General features: G+C 41.9%; 1 protein-coding gene across 4 annotated transcripts in view; it reads right to left on the bottom strand.

Annotated features, from left to right (window-relative positions):
• Positions 1–890: 890 nt before the first annotated feature.
• The window catches only part of LOC101937355 (myb/SANT-like DNA-binding domain-containing protein 2), a 34,292-nt gene continuing 10,012 nt past the window's right edge, over positions 891–25,170 (bottom strand). The window contains exons 2-6 of one of the 4 annotated variants that reach the window (XR_002889235.3): positions 18,545–18,589; positions 17,709–17,967; positions 15,869–15,929; positions 9,279–9,412; positions 2,214–2,353 (exon numbers count right to left, since the gene is read on the bottom strand). Coding sequence is in view for 3 of the 4 variants with exons in the window: in XM_005294704.4 (XP_005294761.1) it covers positions 1,501–2,353; positions 15,869–15,929; positions 17,709–17,967; positions 18,545–18,589 (1,218 nt within the window). In the remaining variant the exon portion in view is untranslated. Of the gene's footprint in view, positions 2,354–9,278; positions 9,413–15,868; positions 15,930–17,708; positions 17,968–18,544; positions 18,590–25,170 lie in introns of all 4 variants that reach the window. The other 3 variants (XM_005294704.4, XM_005294705.4, XM_005294706.4) reach the window with 3 other exon arrangements.

The following is a 25,170-nucleotide window of genomic DNA, read 5'->3' as shown; positions in this document are numbered from 1 at the left end:
CTTAGCTCATCCAGCATCTGAATTCACACCTCAAACCCCAGATTAAGGAATGATGCACTCGAACTCACAATAACTGGTTAATGTACTTATTACAAACTCACTATTCTCTTAATAGTGCTGAATAAAACCCATCACCCCTGCTTCCCCTCCCCTCCCCCCCCACAGCTATGTTGTGGTCTTCATGGGAACTGGCCTAATAAAATCACAGTAAATTCCCTCCTACACACCTTTGAAAGAATCAGTGGTAATTCTGAATTAAGATCCAGTAGCTAAATGGACCATTATGGTCCAGATTAGATTTAGCAGTTCAACAACACAATTGCAAGTGCCCCGCTGGCGTATACCAGATTTACACATGCCCAGCATCACACACACACAGATTTATAGTCTCACCACCTCCTCCCCACAAATAAAACAAAACAAGCACCCAGGACCGAAGGACCGCTCCAGCCTATGGAACAAAGCCCAGGTGCAGGTTTCCACAGGTATGATTTGTAACCTCAAATGAACTAAACCTGCACATCTCTACTACAAACCCATCCAGGGAAAATCAGGTTTAGGAAGAGAAACACATTTCTAGAAGTCCACACGTGTTTGGGTTTTTTTATTAGGACTGACACATTCATTGTATGTCACAACTTCCACGGATCAATGAGTTTTAGAAAAATCAAAATGCCAGCACCAGCCAGGCGGAAGATGGGGCTTATATAGTAACAGTTTTGAAAAGGCATTAAATGTTTACTCCCCCTCCATCCATAACCCTCCCCTCCCTCCTCCCTCCCCTCCCCCCCAAAATTCTCACAGCTTTGATTGTATTGATAAGCATGGTTTGACAAAATGTTTCCCAGCTGTCAGGTTATTCTCACTGCCACAAAGAGGCTAACTAGAACTCAAAAAGGCCAGGAATTACTTTAATGGTAAAAAAAAGAGCTGATATGACAACACTACTAGTAAAGTGGGATACATCACAGAAACAAAAGTCTTTGCAGGCAACACTGGTTGGAAATGGTAAAACACTTGATGGGTGAAAAAAGTGAAACTCTAAATTATATACAATAGTAGCTAAGGGTGGCATTGAAAAACAGTCTCATTTAATGTGACCCAAGGTTTAACTTGCCATTATCTATTGCTTATTTATTCAGATCAGTAATAACACTTCATATAGAGACAGATGTGTAAAAATGAAACATTGTGGAAAAAACAGCTTTTCATATGAAATGCAAAGTAGAAGCGCTGTCCAATGTGGAATGTACCTACAGTCATTTTTACAAGGCTCTCCTCCTTCTCTTTATAAAACCAATTGACCTGCCAAGCAAGTTAGCTGTATATTTTACTTGCTCAGGACAAGTTGTTTCGAATCATTTGCAAGCATCTTTCATTCTGAAGTTCATTTTCACTCTGAAAGTCTTACTTGCCCCTCTGTGAACAGACAGGATCCGTAAGCGTCTGCTAGCAACATGGAAAGGAGGCAGGAGCCCTAATCCTTATGAAGGACGAGATTCAGTTGTTAAACTTCAATGGGTATCCAATGGCTTTTTCCAGGCACTCTACCAAAGAGCCAGCAGAAAGAAAATCCCTCTCCACTTCCACAAATTTGATGTAGATGGATTTAGGCGACACCCCTGGTTCTACGATGCAGTTCTGAGATAAAAACCCATTGATTCCAACCCACTCTTTGCTGAAGGTTTTGGTGTTGGCCTGAAAATGTAAAAACAAACACTGCTGGAGAGTTCTAACCTCAGCAATGCCAAGGTAACAATAGATAATTCTGGCGGACTCCATCTCCACCCTGAGAGAGGCCTGTGGTGAAGGGACATCTACCTCCCCCTGAATCTCTTTCCCAGGATCTGGGCCTCTGCGGTCTGCATGAGGCGAGTGGGGTTTCTCCTGGCAATCTTCATAACCAATGGCATACAGGCCAGGGCTTTTGGGAATCCCCCCTGGTAATAAATACTGAACAACATTTCCTCCCGTTGGCTTAGAGTGAGCTATAGGTATCCAGTCAACTTCCATATGCAGCTCCAGGCATCTTGCTTCACTAATAGTAATCTCTAGGAATTTATAGTAAACATTTTTCCAGTTCATTTTCTGTACTCGCGTCATGATGATCCTGCCCTCTGGCTTCTCCGAGTTGAAATATTCCCTAAGCCGTTTGCCAAGAGGCACCTGGGAACTGATCTCAGCGTAGTGGTAGCGAATATCCTCCTTCCAGCGTGTGTTATAACCAATGCCAAAAATGGCTAGTTTGTTAGAAAGATGTAGCCTGGAGAAATCTGTCCAGCTCTGAAACAGCTCCCATTTTAATTGGACGGATTCCAAGATTTGCACAATGTTCTGCATGACGTCTTGCTTCCTAGAAAAATTAACACAAATATAAACCATAAGATGGAGCTCAGCTCAGACTGGAGATTTTTTTTTTTTAAAGTTTTGCTTAAGTTTGAAAGAGCACATCAACTTTCAGAAAACATTAACCAAAGCAAGAGCAGCTATCTGAGAAACTGGTGGCCAACTGAGAAAAGGTGGCCACCAAATATGTCATAGTTAGCCCTAACTTATAGAATTTATCATTAGCATTTAACTCTTTCAAAATGCTTTAGAAATGTCTTCAAGGGCTTTGTGAAGCAGATAAGAATGGGCATTTAGTTTCCTAAAATTCAGAAGTCTACAGGAACATTTAACCAAGACATATTACTCACAACATACATGTGTTCTAGAATACTCTTTCATCAGTTAAACACCTAACTCCCACTGAAATCTTCTTCTATAAGATCTGCTCTAGGATTGGTTGGGGGATCGGTCCTGCTTTGAGCAGGAGGTTGGACTAGATGACCTCCCGAGGTCCCTTCCAACCCTGGTATTCTATGAATTATTTGGGGAAACTCTCTGGCCTGTGTCATGCAGGAGCTCAGACTAGATCATAATGGCCCCAGCTGGCCTTGGAATCTATGGGGGGGGGGGGGGGGGGAGAAATCAATAGGAGATAAGCATCTAAATACCTTTAAAAATGTAGCCCCATGACACATTATAGTCACATTCTGTGCAAAGAGGACAAGTTAATGTTGCAGTATGAATGTTATTACTTTTGTATTTGTTTAATCTTAACACTGCAGTAAATTTTTATCATTTAATGTGTCTTCCCTTTCCCCCCAAAAAACAAAAAAACACAAGCCAACAAACAAACAACCAAGACAGCAGAACTTTAGTGGGTTTTTTTTTTTTTTCCTTTTTTTTCCCCCCCTCTGCTGACAAGCATAATTTTCAGCAAAAGCTGAATGGTATCAGTAGAGAAAAAAGTGCTTTTCCCTTACTGATGTATTTCAAGTTCCACTTTTGCACAAAACTTCACCACCCTTCCCCCGCGCCCCCCCTCCCCCAATCATATTCTCATGATGACAGTGCAAATGGGCAGTGCAAGAACAAAACAGTTTAACTTTGCTGACTAACAGTGCTTTTGAGCAAACCTTCCTCTGCTGCTACGGACCGGGAGTTACGGACTCAACACTACAATCTACTAAGATATTACTTAGTTGTGCATGCTCAACTATGTAATTTTAAACATTGTAAGATTAAACATTAAGCTTTCCCCAAACTTGCAACTTCTTCACTGAGGTCCATAAGTACGGAATTGTGAAGTTTCAACAATTTGACTTCAGCTTATAAAAGCAAACAGAACTTTTTCTTAAGTCAAAAGATTTTTTTCATGCTCCCAAAATTCAAAAAAAAAGTGACAATAAATTTTGCACAAGTGTTCCAAAGAGCATTTACTTCTGGGCCAAGACTAAGCATGTGGGACATTTCAGCCAAAATTGAAAGCCTGAGACTATTCCAAATAACCAGAATTAAAAAAAGAAAAAAAAAGTTCAAAAGCCCGTCTTACCATAAATACACTGCCTTTCCTATTATCTTAGGTTTACTTCTCAGTGATTATACTTTGATTTTTTTTTCCTATTAATCATTTCTAAAAAGAACAAATGTCTTTCTACTTTTTCAACTCCCAATTGGTTTCCTGACTTTGAATGAACTAGTCACTGAACTAGATGAATAAAGTGAAATGAAGAAAATATTCTCTCTGCCCTGCAGAAGAGGCTACCACTTTGTCAAAAGCTGGTTTAACGCTTCAACAAACTCTCGTTCAGTGGTTTGACTTTTAGTACATATTTGCTACCAATTTTCAATTTTTTTTTATTTAATGTAAATGATTTAAATATGAAATCTTCATTTCAGTTTATTCGACTAGTTCAATTCAATGACTGCTTCATTCAGTTAAGAAACCAATTGGAACTTGTAAAAGCAGGATAGCTGGTTTTCCTCTTCCTCTCCCACACAAAAAACTTAGTTGCGAGAAGACAAGCTCTACTCGTACTAAAATCTTGACAGATACAGTGACCAGAAGTAATCAGTTCATTTAGCTACAGATAACTCCTTTGTTTAATTAATGTTAGTTTTAAATACAATTCATGTTTTTATAAACTTTCTTATGTTTCCAGCACACTTAAGGTAATTTTAAATGCGGTTTCTGGTGGATTGATTTTGAATTTCCAAATAGTCTCTCACAAATCGCAAGTAAAAAAGTAATCTATTAAAGAAATGCATCATTCACCATCCTCTAAAATAATAAAAATTAACCATCTAAATCAATGTAAATTAAATTATATAATTGCTTAAATAAATGCGTATGTAGATATAGCGTGTCCTCCTGGTTAGTAAAAAGAAACACCAAATTTCGCGTAAAGACTATATTTAGTTGGAAATCATCATGATTTAATAGTTAACCTTTCTGTAGAAAAAACTACAAAATACAAATGCAAAACATGATTAAAATCAAGGTTTCCTGCTTACTGATCAAAATCATGGTTACAATTGGTGATTTAAATCAATCTGATTAAAATCAATCCACCCTGTTAGCTAACTATGTCAAAGCAAATACCAATAAGAGAATTTGTACTTTTATAACTAATTAGCCAAGTCTATCTGCACACATCTGATGCAAGCATGAGCAGCTTCACACAGGATGGGTGATGGCACTATAGGCACTCTATGTGTCTCAGGAGTAAAGAACGAGCGGCTAATAACATATCAGAGCCACAAGCAGGTATTACAGCTCTTTTGGTAATTGAGAAATCCGTCTCAGTCCGCTAAATCCCATTTGCAAAACACATGCCATTTTAACTCTTCTCATCATTTATCAACTGTAGTGAATTTGTATTTGGTCCCCTACAGTAGGGCACAAGCAGAAGAGTTTTGGATCTAGTGGCCATCTCCTTTCTCCGCCACCATGGGGAAATTCTCTTCTGAATCTTCAGACTTGCAGAGAATAAGTGCTCTTTCTGGAGGGCCCACGAGTGCTCTCCCTTCTCCTAGAAAGCACGGAGTCTCTGCCCCATCTCCTATGGAGAAGGGAGGCACTGCAGCAATGCATTCTGGTGTGCACGCCTCGCACACGTGTCCCTTATTTACTACGGAGCTGGGGAAAAGGGGACCTCTTGGAAACAGGTGCGACAATAAGAAATGAAGGGGAGAAATGAAACAAAGTAGCATTAGAAGGGAAGGAGACCGAACAGAACAATGGAAGGAGAAAGCAAAGTCTGATAAGAAAAAACTTAGACCAACTGGCTAAACAGCAGTTCTGCAGAAAAGGACCTGGGGATTACAGTGGACAAGAAGCTGGATATGAGTCAGCAGTGTGCCCTTGTTGTCAAGAAGACCAACAGCATATTGGGCTGTATTAGTAGGAGCATTGCCAGCAGATTGAAGGAAGTGATTATTCCCCTCTATCTGAGGCTGGTGAAGCTACACCTGGAGTATTGCATCCAGTTTTGGTCCCCCCACTACAGAAGGGATGTGGAGAAATTGGAGAGAGTCCAGCGGAGGGCAACGAAAATGATTAGGGGGCTGGGGCACATGACTTACGAGGAGAGGCTGAGGGAACTGGGGTTATTTAGTCTGCAGAAGAGAAGAGTGAGGAGGGATTTGATAGCAGCCTTCAACTACCTGAAAGGAGGTTCAAAAGAGGATGGAGCTCGGCTGTTCAGTGGTGGCAGATGACAGAACAAGGAGCAATGGTCTCAAGTTGCAGTGGGGGAGGTGTAGGTTGGATATTAGGAAACACTATTTCACTAGGAGGGTGGTGAAGCACTGGAATGGGTTACCTAGGGAGGTGGTGGAATCTCCATCCTTAGAGGTTTTTAAGGCCCAGCTTGACAAAGCCTTGGCTGGGATGATTTAGTTGGGATTGGTCCTGCTTTGAGCAGGGGATTGGACTAGATGACCTCCTGAGATCTCTTCCAACCCTAATATTCTATGAAACTATGCTCCTGTGTCAGAGAGAAGCAGCACCAATCTGGTGCTGTGAAGTGTCATGGAGAGGAATTAGCAAGGGAGAGGCTTGACAGGCCAGTGGCTAGAGCACTAGGCTACCCCCTAGCAGCTCTGGGTTCAATTCCCCCTTTGCTACAGCTTCCCTGTACCAGCTGGGGTGGTGGTGGAGGAGCTATGGTGAAATGAGACAGCCTCAGCTCCACATCTATAAAATGGGGGTAATAGTATTTCTCTATAGAGACACTGAAAATTGTGAGGCATCCAGATACTACAATAGACAGAGTAAGGGGACATGGGGAGGAAACCTAAATCCTTGCCTTAGGCAGTCCTTTGGACATGCGTTATGCAATCGTACTTTTTCATTTTAAAAATATCTGAGAATTTAGACAACTCGCTAACCACTTGGTTTTGAATTTCAAACCCGGCACGTACACCTAGTAACATGATCTGTACTCCGTCCTCACACAGGCCATCTCTGACTACCGACATTCCATGTTGCATAGACTAACAGGACTAGGATGTGTTTTCTGGCTGCAGATCAGCCATGTTTCTGTAACTGAAACTGGTATTCCAGCAGTGGAAAAGGGCTACACTGATGCTCAGGAGAGCTCTCAAAAGGAGAAGGCAGAGTCCCTGATCCATCATTTCCTCCGGCAATACATTTTAAAACGTTGCCATTTTCCACATTTAGCCACTAGTTACAAAAAAAACCCAGAAAACTCATTTATTTTGCAGATTCTTCCTTGTGTATCCCCACAGATTTCAAGATTTAAAGAGCCACTGCTGCCTCCCTGAAAGCTTCATAACTATTCTGTTGAAAAAGGAAAATACCAGATCTGCAGACCATCCGTCCACCAAGGCAGCTGGCATGGAAATTCAGGGTTAGAGTACAGCGGGCAGAAACCGCAGCAGAGCTCCGGTGAAACCAGTGGCGCCATGCCAATTGATACCAGAACAAAGAGCCTGGGCCAGCTCCGCAATCATTTATTATTGGCTTCTCCAGGACGGCGATCACTCCACTGAAGGCTACATGCCCCACAAGTTCAGAGTCTCGTAACATTTGTAATTTGCGGCTGTTTCAAGATCGCTTAGAAGTTGAAATGAAGGCGACAAGCAGCAGCCTGGGTATTAAGGAGGCCTACACGCCAAGAGAGCATCACTCTACAAGCCGCAGACAAGTGCGGCTGGGTGAAACTCAAGGTGGTGCTTCGAACATTTAAAGCCCTACATGGACTGGGCCCAGGTTACCTGAGGCCACCTTTTCACCCAATGGCACACTGCCACAGGTGGATCAGCACAGGTGATTGAACTACAGCCCCTCTTCTACAACCAAGAGGAAGCTAATCTCCATAGAACCTTGCAGCACTGGAATTCTCTTCTTCTGCACCACCAGAGCCCAGATTTGCCAACATCTGCCCGAGCTACGGAGGCTCTTTTTCTCCAGACGTTTGGGCACAGGATGGGTCACAGGCTGGAGGAGTAGCACGATGCCCAAGATGAAGGGTAGTGGGAGCCCAATCCACCATTGGCCTACACCTTGTGTTGTTTATACCAGTGCAAAGCAAATGCATTTATGGCACTTTGCACTAGTGGGAGTGATGACATGGCAATGAGGAGACAGACTTCCCTTATTTTGCTAGAGGGTGTTGGAGAACTAACTCCATTAGGTAAGAGCAGGACATGGACATTTAACCTAAACTGGAGCCTCGGATAGGCACCCATTGAATATTTTACCAAACACAATGCACACACCTCTACTGAAGACCTCAAGTAGTTGCAATGCTCTGGTTACGCACAGGAAAGACATTTGCCTTTTGACAATTATGTACCGACTGTTCACGGATTTCATAGTAAGCATTTGTAAATGTGAGCCTTAAAGCTGCACAAGTCAGCCAGGACTCCTTCCACAGGAGATGCAAGCTGGGAATGGGTGCAACGGGTGATTCTGCCACTTGCACTTTTAGAATAGTGAATGGTGCCTGGCTGATAGCCATGGAGGTCAAGCATTAATTCACACTCCAGTGAACGGGAGTGGCACTTTCCCACATTACCCACCCCTGACCTACGGGGGCCAATTCCAGGTGAGAGGGTAGCGTATTCCCAGCTCCATTCAAGCTTTGGCCCCTTGGCAAGACTATGGGGATGTCTATACTACCCGCCGGATCAGCGGGCAGTAATCAATCCAACGGGGATCAATTTATCGCGTCTAGTCTAGACGCGATAAATCGACCCCCGAGCGCTCTCCCGTCGACTCCTATACTCCAGCACCACAAGAGACGCAAGCAGTCAACAGAGGAGTGGCAGCAGCCGACGACTCACTGCAGTGAAGACACCACGGTACGTCGATCTAAGTACGTCTACTTCAGCTACGGTATTCATGTAGCTGAAGTTGCTTAACTTAGATCGATCCCCCCACCCCACCCCCAGTGGGGACCAGGGCTATGAACAAGCGGGTGATGGTGCAATTTTGGTGGAGGATTTAATGAGGCAACAGCTCTGTTAAGAGTAGTCTGAGATCACTCACTTCAGAGCATTTAGTAGCCAGCACAGCAGTGGCTTTAGGTCATTAACATCCAGTGCATCTCAGCCACACATCAGGAGTAATTACACCATAAACACACTATGATTTCTGGGCTGTTTTTTAATCAACATTTTATTAAGTGCAGCTGAATTACTAGAAAGCCATGGAAAGAACCTGCTGAAAAGCCACAGGAGCAGAGTTCTGACTCAGCCAGCCGTTTGCTACCACCACCTGTTGTGCCAGTGCTCCAGTCTCATGCTAGCAGCACGGTCACTGGTGGTTTCTTATTTAAAGAGTCAGGGGGAGTACCTGGAACTGCTCATGGTTGGCAGCATGAAAGAGGAGGATAAAGATAGGAATACTGTCAAGGTGCATAAGTATTTATACAAGAGACACATTTATATTAACACATGAAAGACTATAGCATACAAGCCTGTACTTTTTCAATGGATAAAGATGGAAAGACAGCCTTCTATATATGGCTTTGCTGCGGGTTCTTCAGATTCTTACAGCTTGGAATAGGCCATCTCAAACTTTCCCTTTAGACATTTGGGACTGTAAGTTCATCATCTTCTAGGGACAAGACAGACAAGGTGACGTTATAATTGGCTGTCTTATTAAGTACATTGCTGTCCGAGTACAGAGTTATGCTGGCAGCAGCATTTATACATGTATTTGTTAAAAGGCAGCGGACAGCCTCCATTTTCTCTTAGAGAAACACTTCTGCTCAAAACCTGAGAAACCAGAACTTGTAATTTTCAATTGAACAGTGGAAGAGACAGCTTAGAATAAAATCTCCTGTAAAATAGTACTACACAAGGTGATTAATAAGCTAACTTCAGATAATTCAAACAGACTGAGGCTCCTGGTGAAAAAAAACCCCTCTTGTAACGGGCCAGTGCTAGCAGGCACAGACGTGACTTTGCTTAGGGGAGTGATAGGTAAAGAGGAGCTTTAGAGAAGAAGCAAGGATTGCCAAGGACAGAATCACCAACCCAAGCACTCCGAAAGCTACAAGGATGACGGAAACTATTTTGACATCTCCCTGAGGCTTAGATGGCTCAGCAGCGGTTCCTTCTAACTCAGGGTTTCTACGATTATATCCAGCATCTCAGTCTGACTTGAAATCTTCAAACCAATAGGGAAGTTATAAATAGGTATCATGCAGTTTAAAAGGCTGTACTGTACCAACTACCTGCGAATTTCAGATACTGTAATAGTGACCACATGTGCAGTCAAAACAGAGAAAAGTGCACTACACTGCAACTGCTTCCCCAATCACTTTATAACCAGGAATTAACCCTCCGAACAGCCGGTGAGGTAGGCCACTCGGTGACAGATAGGAGTTCAGTAACTTTCCCAAGGCCACGCAGCAAGTTACCAGTAGAGCTGGAATTCCCAACTGCATGGCTGCTGCTAGGACACTGACCACTGATGGCGGAATGGCTCCCTTTGTCTTGCTGAAATCTTACATGATTCAAATGAGTGGGGATTCGAAGCTTGGTGGGAGTTTTAAACAAACCATTTCTGTACGAATCAGACTCCAAGCAGCAGAGGCTAGCACAGCTGTTTCAGTGAAGGAGCCAACATCTTTCAAAGCTCTTTATTTTGTCTCACAAGTGAATAAAAATAGCAGAACAAGTTCTCTTGGAGTTAACAAGTTCCAATTCTTACAATGGTTGGGCCCGTATCAACTAAAAAAGGGTCCCACTGCATGTCAGACTTCACATACAGGGTTCCAAACAGAGCAGAAAGCTAACACTGCACGATCACATGTGCATTTCCTACCCTGTGATCCTGTTGCAGGTACCGCAAAAAAAAAAAAAAAAAATTGGGAAGCCAGTCCTAGGCACTATGCTGGTCTAGCAAGAGAAGCACAAGCACGCTATGCCATAAATGCAGTACAGCTTGGGGTAAAGATATTATAGGCCCAACTGTCAGAGCTAAGTTTGGAAGAGACAGAGAATGCCTTATGGACAGAGCAAGGGACTACAGGAGGACTTCTGAATTCTATTACAGATGTTCTTAACTTGCTGTGTAACCTTGGACAAGCCACTTCACTTCTGTTCCTTACTTCCCACCTCTATAAAAGGGGGGAAATTATAATTACCTATCTCACATAAGAGCTTGGAGGCATTTACGGTTTGAAATCCTAACATATCAAAAGATGGTCTAAATTAGCTGTTCCCACTTAAGAAAGATCTTGGAGTCGTTGTGGATAGTTCTCTGAAAACATCCACTCAATGTGCAGTGGCAGTCAAAAAAGCGAACAATGTTGGGAATCATTAAGAAAGGGATAGACAAGAATATTGTTTCTACATAAATCCATGGTACGCCCACATCTTGAATACTGCGTGCAGATGTGGTCGCCCCATCTCAAAAGAGATATATTGGAATTGGAAAAGGTTCAGAAAAGGGCAACAAAAACGATTAGGGGTATGGAATGGCTGCGGAGATTAATAAGACTGGGACTTTTCAGCTTGGAAAAGAGACGACTAAGGGGGGATAGGATAGAGGTCTATAAAACCATGACTGGTGTGGAGAAAGTAAATAAGTGTTATTTACTCCTCCTCATAACATAAGAGCTAGGCATCACCAAATGAAATTAATAGGCAGCAGGTTAAAAACGAATAAAAGGAAGTATTTTTTCACACAACACAGTCAACCTGTGGAACTCTTTGCCAGAGGATGTTGTCAAGGCTGACTATAACAGTTCAAAAAAGAACTAGATAAGTTCATGGAGTATAGGTCCATCAATGGCTATTAGTCAGGATGGGCAGGGATGGTGTCTCTAGCCTCTGTTTGCCAGAAGCTGGGTATGGGCGACACGGGATGGATCATTTGATCCTGTTCTGTTCATTCCTTCTGAAGCACCTGGCATTGGCATTGTAGGAAGACAGGATACTGGGCTAGATGGACCATTGGCTAGTATGGCCGTTCTTATGTTCTTAAGTCAAGAGAGGCAGCAGACACAGTGTGATGAGTCGTGCATTTAAACAACTGGCTTGGTGAAGAGAGAATGTGTCTTAAACCTTTGCACCAGGTCCCTCTACTGGAACAGTGCCCAAAGTGGAGCTGTTCCGTTAATTCACAGAACAGGGTGGAAGCGATGTACCTTGCTTCTGCAGGCGGTTGATGGGAGTGGTGTTTTCATGTATGTACGTGTGCAGCCACAAAGGCTTAGGCAGAACCACCAGTGCCCAGAAAGTGCCATACTAATTCCAATGCATGTGTCCTATGGTTCAGTGACAAGTCTCCTAGAAAGTTACCCCTCGCTAGCTGCGTTGATTTCCTCCACTTCAAAGGGCCATGGTCAGGGAAAAACCCCACCACATGTGTTATGGTGTGGTCCTTTCATTGGAGAACTGCAAAAGGGGTATAAAGGCCTTAAGACACCACACAAGGTATACCCTGTGGAATTTCCCCCCAAGCTTCCCTAAAGGAGAAGTGCATAGGTATGGCACATCCCTCTAGATCTGCAGAGCCAAGAATCAGCTCCTCCATGCTACTCTTACAGCTGCCTTTGGTCATGGAAGTATGCTACTGCTGGATGCCTACCCTGTCCCACCTGTCTCTGATAAAAGCAGTCATAGAATTAACATCTACCTAAAATTCAAGCTCAACCTCCGGGGTCTGCAGGGGAACATTCCCCAGTCCCACTTCCCTAAAATCAGGGCTATCCCAGAGGAGTAGAGTAGACACAGTTCTTCTCAGAACGGGGGGGGGGGGGGGGGGGGGGGGGGGGGAGAGGAGAGTATACCACACTGGCTTTGCTCCCTTCCTTACCTGGTACTTTAAGCTGACCTATGGAATGGAAGAGAGGCTAGGGCCAAGAATTAGGCTCCTAAACATATACTTAGGAACTAAGTAAGTGGCCCAAGGACCCTATTTCACCCATTTTTTTAAAAAAGGTTTGACCTATGCCCTGATTCCATCCGAAGAAGTGGGTTGTAGCCCACGAAAGCTTATGCTCTAATAAATTTGTTAGTCTCTAAGGCCCCAATGCTCTATCAATCATATAGTTTAAGAACACTGGCTATTCCTAATACATGATTAAAAATAAAATTCTCTCGTTTTCTATTTATGTAGTTTGCTTTGTGCAATCTCATTTTGGACCATGCAAATAAAACTAATTAATTCATCTCATTTGTGTTTCTAGTCGGTTTCACAAATTCTCATGCATTAGCACAGCGTTGTACCCTGTAATATTATACAAGTTTCAGGTAAGTGTCAGTCATTTCTACATTTTAGGCCAAATTTGTCCAGACTCTGCTCTAAGCATTCCAACTGGAAAGCTTATCTTATGGTCTTATTTCCAAAAAGAAAGCGGAGACACTGTTTGGTACATAGCAAAAACAACAACAACAAAGGTACTGTGTGTGATCATGACAAAGCCATGCGACAGCTACAGTGGAAACTGCAGACATGCAATTTAACTTTGTTAGCTAGTAGCTTTACAAGTAGTCAAGTTATCACACAGTTCAAACATATTTCATATAAACTAATGCAGAACTGCTAATGCTGTAAAATTAGAACATAAGAATGGCCATATTGGGTTCATCTAGCTCAATATCCTTTCTTCTGACAGTGGCCAATGCCAGGTGGTTCAGAGGAAATGAACAGAACAGGCAATCAAGTGGATCCATCCCCTGTTGTCCACGCCCAGCGTCTGGCAGTCAGAGGCTAGGGGCACCCGGGAGCATAGGGTTGAATTCCAGACCCTCTTGGCTAATAGCCATTGATGGACCTATCCTCCATCAACTTATCCAATCCTTTTTTGAATACCAGTGTAATTTGGCCTTCACAACAAGGCAACGAATTCCACATGTTGGTTTTACATTGTGTGAAGTACAGTACTACTTTGTTTTAAATCTGCTGCCTATTAATTTCATTGGATACTCTGGTTCTTGTGTTCTGTGAAGGGATAAACAACACTCTCTCTTAGTCACTTTCTCCACACCATTCATGATTTTATAGACCTTTAATCATATTCCCTTTAGTCGTCTCTTTTTCAAGCTGAACAGTCCCAGTCTTTTTAATCTCTCCTCATATGGAAGCTATTCTATTCCCTTATAGTTTTTGTTGCCCTTCTCTGTACCTTTTCCAATTCTAATATAGCATTAATTAGCCCTCAGGAGACAAGGAATGCGGAAGTTAAGGCTAAATGGACAGTGTATGTTCTGCCCTATTGTGGATGTGAGCATTATGCTACAGCCTCTAGTTCAAACCCCGTTTTTCTACGACTCATTTATGATCTCTAGCAATGCAATTACAGCCTACGTCATATTCATATGTACAAAGGACAGAGTGAAGGATGTTCATTCCGATTTTGATTGCTTAATGCAATGCTATCAAAATTCCAGTGAAGGTTGCAAATCCTGTTAACTCTGTATTTAATTAAACCTGTTTTAAGTAAAGAATTAAAGCATAATTAAAAGGCTCCTTGGCCAGAGGGAAAAAAAACCCTCTCCCACATCTCAGGAAAAGTCTAGCTATGGAAGTTGCTTTACAGCTCTCTCAGTTGTGGAGCTCCAGTGCAGGTCTACTTCCTATGCACTTTGCCAAGTGTCCAGGGGTTCAGAGAAAGCTCCTCTGCTTTTTATAAAAAGGTATCTTAAGATATGAAGGATTTAAAACCACTGTGTAATTTAGCCATGCAGCTGTGAACAAATCAATCTTCCCAGCCTTGGATGAACAGTGCCAAGTATACTGCAAACACTCAGAACATGTCCTTCCAAGTCTGAGCATAGTAAAATGGAAGTCCATTTTCTAAGGAATGCCCCCCCTTCCCCTCCAGACACTTTGCGGGACTATTTAAATATAAATTTTGACCTCCAGCTGTAGAGTGGCTCAAAGAGAGGCCACAAATGTTTACAAGGGGGAAAAAGAAAATTCCTAATTCATGCTCAATCTGCTAAAATGATTTTGATCAGATTTGAAGTTCACTTTGAGGCATAGACCAAGCCTGGAAAATCCCAGCCTGAAAGCTTGAAAAATTAGAGACTGAAAACAGGGTATTAGAATGGAAATCAGTGTGCTTACTTTAATAGGAGGGGCATTGACCTCTACAGTTAAGTGTATAGAAGACATATGTAAGGCAGTTATCACTTAGCCACTGCACCATTACATAAAAAAATCTGCCCCAAAATAAGATTAAACTATTATTCCACACTGACCCATTCTCCAGCAAAGAATATCCACACATAGCATGTTTCTTCCCCCCCCACCCCAAAATAGGTGGTCGTGGAGAAAGATTCATGTGCTTCCCACAAGAGCAAAGACACATTAAACTTCCCACCATTTGCTAGGTTAAACCAATGCAGCAAAAGATTACAATCTAGCTTCACAAAGTTGCAGAAAAAATGACCATCTAGGCACAGAGTAAACTTGCCCATCCTTCATCATGCTAAATGTTTTACTCAAAGCAAGTAAGGCTCCAGGCCAACAGAAATGTGCATTGCTCAACTAGCAAAACCCCTCTCCTCCTTTTCTTGATTGTTCCCTTTCTTTCAAGGTATTTTCTGCATTCTCCAGTGTTATGCTGGTATTAGATAGAGGTCTGTGTTCTAATTTTAAGCTTCTATAGTTATACTCATTAATGGGAATACCCTTACACTTTAATGAACATCTACATTTAAAATGCTCTTTTCCTGCATGCCCGAAGAGACAAAACTTTAGGTAGATGGAAACCAGATTACAAATAGATCTAACAGTGAGGATTTTTGCCAGAGCACCCCAAGACCTGCCCACCCACATCTCCAAAGGTTAGGATGTGTATTTTACACAGTTTAATTTTTGCACTCATGTAAAGAGGGTTCTGCTTCATTTGCTGTATAACAGAGCCAAAAGAGACTTGAGTTGTGAAGCTTTCCACATGTTTTGAGGTAACTGGAATGATGCAAAAAGCAGATTCTTCAATAGTCTTGCACAATGTATTTATAATTATAGTCAGAAGTTTCTAACATCCTCCTCCCGCACAGCACCCCTAGGGAAATGCATTCAATAGTAAAACATTCATAAGTTACTTACTGTGCTTCTTCTGAAGATTCCTGCTTTATCTTTAATGTTCTCTTTGTGGCAGGCATTTCATCTGAAAAGCAAAAGTTCCAACAGACAGTTATATATTTAAAACTCTCCCAAAGCTTTTTACTTTGAAAGGTAATAAGTTGTTCACTTAGTGCTTTCCAGTAAAATTCTGATGTCACACTCTGAGGACATTGCTTCAGCTCTTAAAACCAGCTACTATGTAAGCTACATCACCATCCCTGAATTTTTAGCTACAGGATCAAAATCTGGCTTCACATGTGCAAGATCTTTCAAGGACAAGAGTAATTCCTGCCATTAAGTCACAAGTTGATTTCATTGTAAACTACATTCTGAAAAAGGCCATTCTGCTTTCAATAGCATATTTGAAGAGCAAGCACCAGAACAAACGTATCTGTATTCCATTTAGACTGTGCGTGTGCTAAGTACCTTTCTCATAACCATTCACTGAGCACAGAGAATATTGTCAGCCCCAACTGCATGTAAATGTTGCTGTAATTCTTTTGAAGGATAATGGTGACAAACCATCAGAGCAAAGCCTGAATCACGAGAACCCCTATATGGAATTACAGTCATTTATATACATTTTTAAATACATGGCTTAAAGAAACTCCTTCCTGTCTCTTGTATCTCAAATAGCCCCCCTCTTAGCCTTATTCTCCCCAACTCCCCCATACATTCTGATCCTCTTTAAATTAAAAACAACATTCCTAGTTCTCATACTTCAGTTAGTTTGAGGAGGTATTGCTATTGTCATTTGAAAATGCAATTTAATCCATCTCTTAGTCAAAGTCAGAATTTATCAGTCCCCAGAATATAACTGCAGAGGAAAGTAAAGTATATTTGTGTGCCTCCCCTCCACCCCCCCAATTTAACCTACAAATATGATCGAAAAAGCGAGAACAGTGCCTTTATCCATCTTCCCTTGTAAATGCTGCCTCGCTCTTACAATCCCATTGGAATCATTGTTTAAATTAACTTCGATAAGCTTCCATAGACTCGGTAAATATATACACCTTTTCCCTTCCTATTTATTGTAGGCAAGAATGTACCTCTATTCTATACAAAACACTTACTCGGAAGTCAAATGTAAGCATATTTTCAGGAAAGTGGATCTTTCTGTAATATCTATCTGTCAGGGTTGGGCAACAGCATTTGGAAGACTAGGGAGATTTTTTTATTTTTTGGAAAAAAGCAAAAATTTGGCAATTTTACTTGCACAACATAAAAGTAGTTGTGGTGTGTGGCTTGCTAGCTTTTTACGTCTAACAAATAATGACGTTATACTGAGATCTACCTGCAAGTTTTTTTGTTGTTGTGTGACCGTGAGCATCAGCAGTACAGATCAACTAACATCAAGTTCAGCAATTCATATTTCCTTCCCGCTCACCCCCCATTCAAGTTCCTTTTAAGCAAAACTCAAATTTTAAACAATGGGCCACTCTAGCATCTTGTCAGGAACAAGAGAGCTACGTTACCTGTTTTAAAACAAGACAATGCAAACAAGTTAAAGTCTACTTATTTCAAATATTCTACTTGTTAGAATTCACTAACAATAAAAACTAGCAGTTAATCAGTTCAGTCCACAATTTAGTTACACAGAGAAGGTGTTTGACAGCTTTAGGGAGCCCTGCAAATTAGGCACTTTAGATTTATACAATTGTACAAATTATAGGAATTAGTTCTGATTTATGACAAGTATAAGAAATACACAGAAGTAGGTATAGAAGCATTATGGCATAGGATGGATTAGGATTAGCACTAGAGTAACTATAAGCACATGCAAAACCAAAACATACAGACGGATCAATAATCAATTTCTTACCCAACTCCGGGTCTCCGCCCTGGTAGCAGTGAAGATCCTGACTGTGGTTCCCCCAATCCTCCTGTGAATATTCCTCCATAGTGCTGCCATCCGATTCCAGCTCCTGGTACAAGCCGCTACTATTAATGAGTACAGGCTGGCAGGGCTGCGAGTCCCATCCTCCCTGACCAAACACCTGTTCCAATTGTTCAAATGTGTAACTGCTTTTCCTTTTCCCAACACCATGTTCTTTCACTCGACTGTAACACCTGCGAAGGGTCTAAGACACAAAACCTTTTGTTACTCAATTGGTGCTAGCTTTCCAGAATGGCACGCACTCACGTGCAGAGAGAATAAGAATGCTAGACAATCTGTTTATTTTTACTTATATTGCTCAATCTTTGTCACATGTGTTCAAGTACTATAATCCAATCACCAAACTGCCAAATTAACCTTTGTAAGACAGGAAGCATCACAACTTTGATGTTCCTGACACACGATGCTTTGGCTTGAATATCAATTACAAAGAACAAAGTTGTATAGCATCTACAGGTTCACCAGTTTCAAAGTTGGGGATTTTGAGGGCAGGGGAGAATACATAAGTCTGCTACGTATTACAGGAAAGTAAACACAAAACCCATCCAATATACCAGCCAGCCCGTAGAATGCACACCTTCTACAGGAAGGAGAGAGTACAGCTGTTGTTGTGCCCACAGTTTGGAGAAGGTGGGGGAGGGGGAAGACAGAAAGAAGAGTCCCCAAAAGCAAAGACAGTCCAACCTTCCTTATTCTAGTAAGAAGATACAAGGTAAACAATGTTTGCCTAAACTATTTAGCTAGTAAAATGTATTACTTACATATTTTGCATTCCTTACTAACTCACTCTGTCTCTTGGGAAGCTGCTGAAATTTAAAAGAGGTCAAATCAATAATGCTCCAAATTCCCAGACTCAAACATCAAATAACAATACTAAGATGGCCACATCTAGCAATCCATTACAACAGAGTCCAGTTCAGATTTTGAAGCCTCCAATAAAGACAGATTGCCAAGCTTAGACCAGGTTTCTTGCACCTATTTAATTTCTTATTCTAGTGGCTGAGTTGGTAGCAAGTACTATGCATTATTATAAGATACAGTATGAAATCTAACTCTTCTGCATCTGCTTCCAATTTTCCAAGTCAAGGAGGAGCTGTTTAGAAAGTCTTTGAATTAAAAACATTAAGGGACATGAATAAAGTGTGGTTCTACTTTGAAAAGTGACTAAATTGCTTTGTAGGATTCCACATCTACTGCGTTTCAAGGACTTCCTATCAGATGTACTCAATTTACAAAACATTTTTCTCGTAACCGCCATCACTTCAAACTGAACCTTGAATAAGAAAATCAAGCTGTGTTCTCTCACAAAAAAGCAAGCATTAGGGCTTGAAAGATGCACTTCTGGGCCGAGGACAGGCTCTACTATGTCACCTTCTACAGAGCCATCACGTTTCTAGCACTTTTGGTTGCAAAAACAACCTTCCAAGCCAAGAATGTAAACCGATGTCTCTTCCGGATTCTCAAGACAGCTCCAGTGTGGCTCATAGAGACAGACAACTCTGATCAGTTCCAGAGCTGATATTCAGAAATCTGGAGGGCAGAAGTGCAGCTATCAAGAACTCATGCTAGTTGCATGCTGCTGCTTGTGAAAGCTATATCCAGCAAACAGCAGGCACAAAGTTATTCAATGCTGAAGAGTCAAAAAATGGAAATTGGGACAGTGCAGAGTAGCAGAGATCTCATCCCACCCAAGATGCAACAGCCAGGAGACCAGAGAGGAAGAGAAACTCCTTTTCTTCCATAACTGGAAAGAGGTGCTTTAAAGTGTCAGAGCTACATGCCCCCCCCCCTCCCCAAGCAAGGTTGCAGGACAATATTCTAGTTGAAATAGGAGCAAAGGTGGCAGGGGCATTGGGCCTCTCAATGGGATACTGATCGCAGGGCTACTGTCCCCCACCCACCTGTGTCTTTAGTATCTACCGCTGGTTAGTAGGCAGAGTCCTCCATTTAGCAGGTGTTGGGTAAAGTTTTCAAGTGTTGATAATCACTTTCCACCTGTTCAACAACTGTATGTTCAATGGGGCCGGATGAGTAATTGTGGGTAGAACTAGACCCTGCATTTGATGCTTAATCTGTTGATGATCCATGAGAGAACTGCATCCCTCTTTGGGAGAGGGCACTGCAAGGCTAAAGAAGTAAACACTAAACAGGTCAATGGTTAGACCAAGCATGTAATACCCAGAGAATACATGCGAGTAGGTAGTACCAGTTTTAAAGTCACTTTGCAGAGCAGAACTACACTTCAGATGGATACTTTGTCTCACTCTAGACTGATGCTACATTTTTCACCTTATTTATGACAGTGTCACAGGGTAACATGTAAACTACTATATCATTTGTGACCTGAAGAAGAGCTCTGTGTAAGATCAAAAGCCCGTCTTCCACCAACAGAAGTTGGTCCAATAAAAGAGGTTACCTCTCCCACCTCGTCTCTAAGATCCGACAACTGACACAGCTACACCACCACTGCGTATCATTCCTAGAATTTTTTAGAAATCAGTGTACTCAAATTTTAAAACAGTTTTCATGACAATTTTATATTCTTACATACCTTGCAATATTTCCTTATCCAACTGAGCAACAATGGTACTGCTGTCTGAATTTGGAGGCCCAAGAGATTCTAACTGATTTATTAATAGCCAAGCTAAATAAACACACTGTTGTCTCCAGCAAAGTTAACTGAGAAGCTTCAATATCCCCTGATTAGGTCCTTTGGGAGCCCTCAACATCTGCAAACATTGGCTTCAACGCTTAAAACTCAATTTCAAAAGAGTTCTCCCTTGGACGGATGTTACCAAATTATCCATTTAAGACTTCAGCAGAGGCAATCTTATTAGCAGCCATTTATTTCATTCGGCCCTCAACACGAACGTTATTTTGCGAAGACCATGGCAAAAGTTCTCCAAGCACCTACTCACCAGAGACCAATGCAAAAGATGAAAGAGGCAGTGCCCTGGTCAGAACACATCTCCAGATACTTTGGTAGGATGGAAAGCATATGCTGAGATTACTGCCAAAAGGACCCAGGACCTTGCTTGGATGATTCCATCTTTCATATTCACCTCTGGTCAGTAGACATCTGATAAATTCAAAGCTTTCTACAACCCCATTAGCTTCTGAAAGAAGAGCTCCTCCTGCCAACCTACAGCTAAAAACTGTTGGTGGGACCTCTATTTTCCTTCCCTGGAGAGTGGGGACTGCCACTATTTTCTCCTCCCCACAGACATTTTCCATTTTCTCCATCATGGATATCTCCTCTATGCTTCTACAGCACATGGCTTTAACAGCACTGAACTAAAACTGGCATATTCTGGTCTGTTTCACTGCTGCCCCACATGATTCTGCATGACCACCTTGCAGCTAACAAGAGTTATTCATTTCACTCTGCAGCTGTTTGCAGGCTCAAGAATGTAGCACGGCATCAAGACATTCTGCAGATTTTCTGCATAATTATTATAACTAGGAGCGGGGGGGGGGGTTGTTTTTGAAAAATGAAGCCTTAATTCTCCCTACACCTATAAGAATTCCTGTGTTATCACGGGAGAGAGGCTTTTTCAAGCCTTGTAGTCCCTCTCTCCCTCCCAGAATGCAGCTGGACTCCTGCTCAAGGGCATTAACACCACATCTCCATATAGTGTCCTACCAGCACCTTTATAACATCATAAGTCTTTTCAGAAGAAAAAAAATCATGTTTATTTTTAATATAACTATTCAATGTGTGGTGCTAACCATCAGATGCTTTCTCAAATGTTATTACTAAACAAATACTGGGTGCTCTACGCTCAGAAAATAAAGACCATCTCTGCTCAACATTTATAACTTAAAAAGCCATACACAGAAAACGTGACACTAGGAAATCCAGAGAAGCTTGCACTATATGCTCAGCCCCTGGAAACAGGTCAGCCCTCACTGCTACTGTAGCATATAGGTACCTCCAGTAGTTTGCCCACTAATCCTGGAACCAAGCCCTACTCAGCAGCTCCAGTTTTCCAGGCTGTCAATATGGGCACTGATGACCTTATCCCCAGTCAGTTTCCCACTGCAGCTATGTTTTCTGAAGCTGTATACCTGACTCACCTGGTCTAGTTATGAATCACCAGCGTAGCTAAGCAAAAGTTCCATGGGAAAGACTGAAAGGGCAATGGGCTGAGGAGCTGCCACACACGTACGAGATTTTATCCGTTAACACTTTGTACAAGTCAGTGATCCTCAGCATCTTGTTTATTTCTCCAACAAGAAACAACCTTCTCCAATTAAGGGGAAAAATTCAAAGAGAAGGTCTTTTGTCATGCTTACTAAACGTCTATGTATGACCAGGTAATGGTTTTACAAATCTCTGCTGTAAAATACTCCGGGGGGGAGGGATAGCTCAGTGGTTTGAGCATTGGCCTGCTAAACCCAGGGTTGTGAGTTCAATCCTTGAGGGGGCCACTTGGGGATCTGGGGCAAAATCAGTACTTGGTCCAGCTAGTGAAGGTGGGGGCTGGACTCAATGACCTTTCAAGGTCCCTTCCAGTTCTAGGAGATGGGATATCTCCATTAATTAAAAAAATAAATTAATTTTAAAAAATCTTGATCAAAAATAGATTTATGGCCCTTTGTTTTCAGTTTATTGATTTTTACTGAAAATTTCCCAGATTTTACCAAAGCTATTACTCAGTTTTTACTGATTTTCACCCATATTTTGGAAGAGCCAGAACTCTCTGAACCCAACTTCCCACTTTGGAAGGAGAGATAGCAGCTCGTTAACTGGTCTCTCTCCTTCTGGAGCCAGTCCAGGCTTTGGGGGAGCCAATTCAGAAGTACCAGAATGACTTGAGCACTGGTGTACCTACTGTTTTCAATCCAATGCCCAGCACATACATGTTACCACTGTTGGAGATAAGTATCCATGCTATCAGCATTCAGAGCAAATGAGTGTTAGTGAACTACTTTTCATGCTAAAATGGGTTCAAAATGAAAAGCTATCCAATTACATTTCAGAACATGAAAGATTTTTTTTTAAACTTCAAAACAAAAGATACAAGAGAAGAATATTTACCTAGAAAACTCCCTTTAATTTTGTAATAAGATACAACAATTACCAGGAAGTTAAAAAAAAAAAAACACAACTAAAAAACTGAAAACAAAAGGGCCGTAGAGATGTTCTAGCCCAAGCAGAAATTACAGGCTTGATGCAATTACAGGCTTGCGTAAAGCAGGTGGTCAGACTAGATGATCATAATGGTCCCTTTAGGCCTTAAAAATCTACATACTGGATGAAAAATATGGGTGATCTGAATTTTTTGTTCTGCTCAGGCGGCTTTCAATAGCTCTCCTTGTGCAAGCAGGTTTTTATTTTTATTTAAAAAAAAAAAAAAAAAAAAAAGACAGTTTGTCTAAAAGAATGAAATTATTTTCTGAGACCAGTAAAACTCTACTTCTGGGATAAAGTTTGGAATGGTGGGTACCATCCAATGAATGGTACATTAAACATCTTTATATTACTGAAGTTCCCATCCCAGAAGTCCTCTTGCCACGGTAGCAGATACAAGGAAAGCAACACAGAGGGGAGTTTAACATTTCTTTACTAGAAATGCGTTCAGGAACTGGTGTCCTGAAGAACTTTTTAATGAGAAGATGATTCAAGAGACTGGAATTAGTTTCAGAGTCCAACATGCTTATTCAAAATTGTCACTAGAGCCTATAGGGAGCAAATACCAAAATCCAGTTGAAAACCATCCTGGCAGAACAAGAAGTTGTAACACTGATTCTTCAAATTGTTCATCTAGATCTACATTCTTGATGGAAGTGTGTGCTCAGCTCAGAAGCTTCAAGCAAGCATGTCTGTTGGGCCACTTGCCTCCTCCCCATTGCTCTGGAGTCATAAGGCACAAAAGGGGCAGAGGCCAAAACCACCATCAGTTCCATCTATTAATTCAGGAATCCTTGCTGACCCTTTGAGAGCTAGCCATATGACTTCTCTCTCAGCAAATAAATAAGCAGTCATCAGCCTTCTGCAGGCAAGCAAGGATTAGTTAAGAAGACCAAGTCCAAGTTATAATGCTGAGTGAAGGACCAGAGTTCTAAAGAGCAGCCTTGCATAGTTCAACGAGAGAGATTTTGAAAAAGCAAGTAACAGAGGCTGCCTTACACCTATTTGAATGTGATCCAACTCTCAGAGGTGGCTGAACATGTGCCAAGTCAGAACAGTCAAGCATAGACTGTCCAAATAAATCACCCTGTGGGCTGAGCAGGATTGACTATCTCTTATCCCTATAAGCCAGAGTGACCAGGGATGTTTGGATTGTTTTGGTCTCGTTTAAATAGCTAAGAGTCTTCTGTCCACACTATGGATCCTGATGTGAAAAACACTTCCCTCAATGCCACTAAGGCTTGGAGAACAAAACCAGCAGGTTGATGTCCAGCACCAGAGATCACTTGAGACAGGAATTTGGGGATGAGGAAACAGGACCACCCTATCCAATGTAACAGCGTAAGGGATGTCAGCTATCTACTGCAATAGCCGAGAGGAATGTGGTCTTTAAAGAGATAGTAGAGATAAGAGGAAAATGACCTCATGAGCTTCATTTGCCTCTCTCCTGCGATATGAACCTTATGCTGTCCATGGGAACACAGCTCAAACCCATCAGAAATTGTCATCTGTAGGGTAAGTTAAGACTGACAATCCTCACACATGAAGATAGACAGCTGAGTCAGCTCTGACTTATTTTGGACCACCTCAGATCCACCACTTCTTGATTTGCTCTTTGGACTTATTTAGCCACCAACTAGCCCTCAGACATGCTGAACTTTGCTTCCATCCTCAGTTAATTTAACTAAAGCAATAGTTTGTTAGTGATTCTCCTCTGCAATGGCTGAAGCACATGCTTTAGACCCCAGGAGATCCAACTGGATTGATTTTTTCATTAGTGGCAGCAGCAGTAGCCAGAGATGCTGAGAAGTAAAACCATTCCTATGGACTTGATATTATTAGTCCAGACACTGTCAGCTAAGGAGCAATGAGAAGTCCACAGTAATGCCTGAAGAAAATTAGAATGACAGGAAGTTTTTAAGTGTCTACTTATTAATCTGTGGTGTCTGAGATGACAGCTCCAGGGAAGCCAAATTGGAAGCAGCAGAACAGCAGCTAGACCTCATCTCCTGAGGATGGAGATCTACAGAGACCTCTGTCTAGTCCATTTCCACAAGAGTTGAGGACCCAGGGCTCCATAAGGACAAGGCAGTTCAGAAAATCTCCACAAGTACACAAGGCTTGGGGGGAGGGGGAGGGAGAGGAGGGACAAAGATGGGGCAGACGCATATTCAGGGAAGAGACTCTTGTTTGTTATCAAGCCCAGTGGAGCAAGCAGAATAAGTCCCAACTTAGTCAAGGCACCAAAGAAGT

Source organism: Chrysemys picta, chromosome 16 (assembly GCF_011386835.1).
Source record: "Chrysemys picta bellii isolate R12L10 chromosome 16, ASM1138683v2, whole genome shotgun sequence".
Taxonomy (NCBI): domain Eukaryota; kingdom Metazoa; phylum Chordata; order Testudines; family Emydidae; genus Chrysemys; species Chrysemys picta.
The sequence above is the reverse complement of the archived record's forward strand: the minus strand, read 5'-3'. Positions and strand labels throughout refer to the sequence as shown.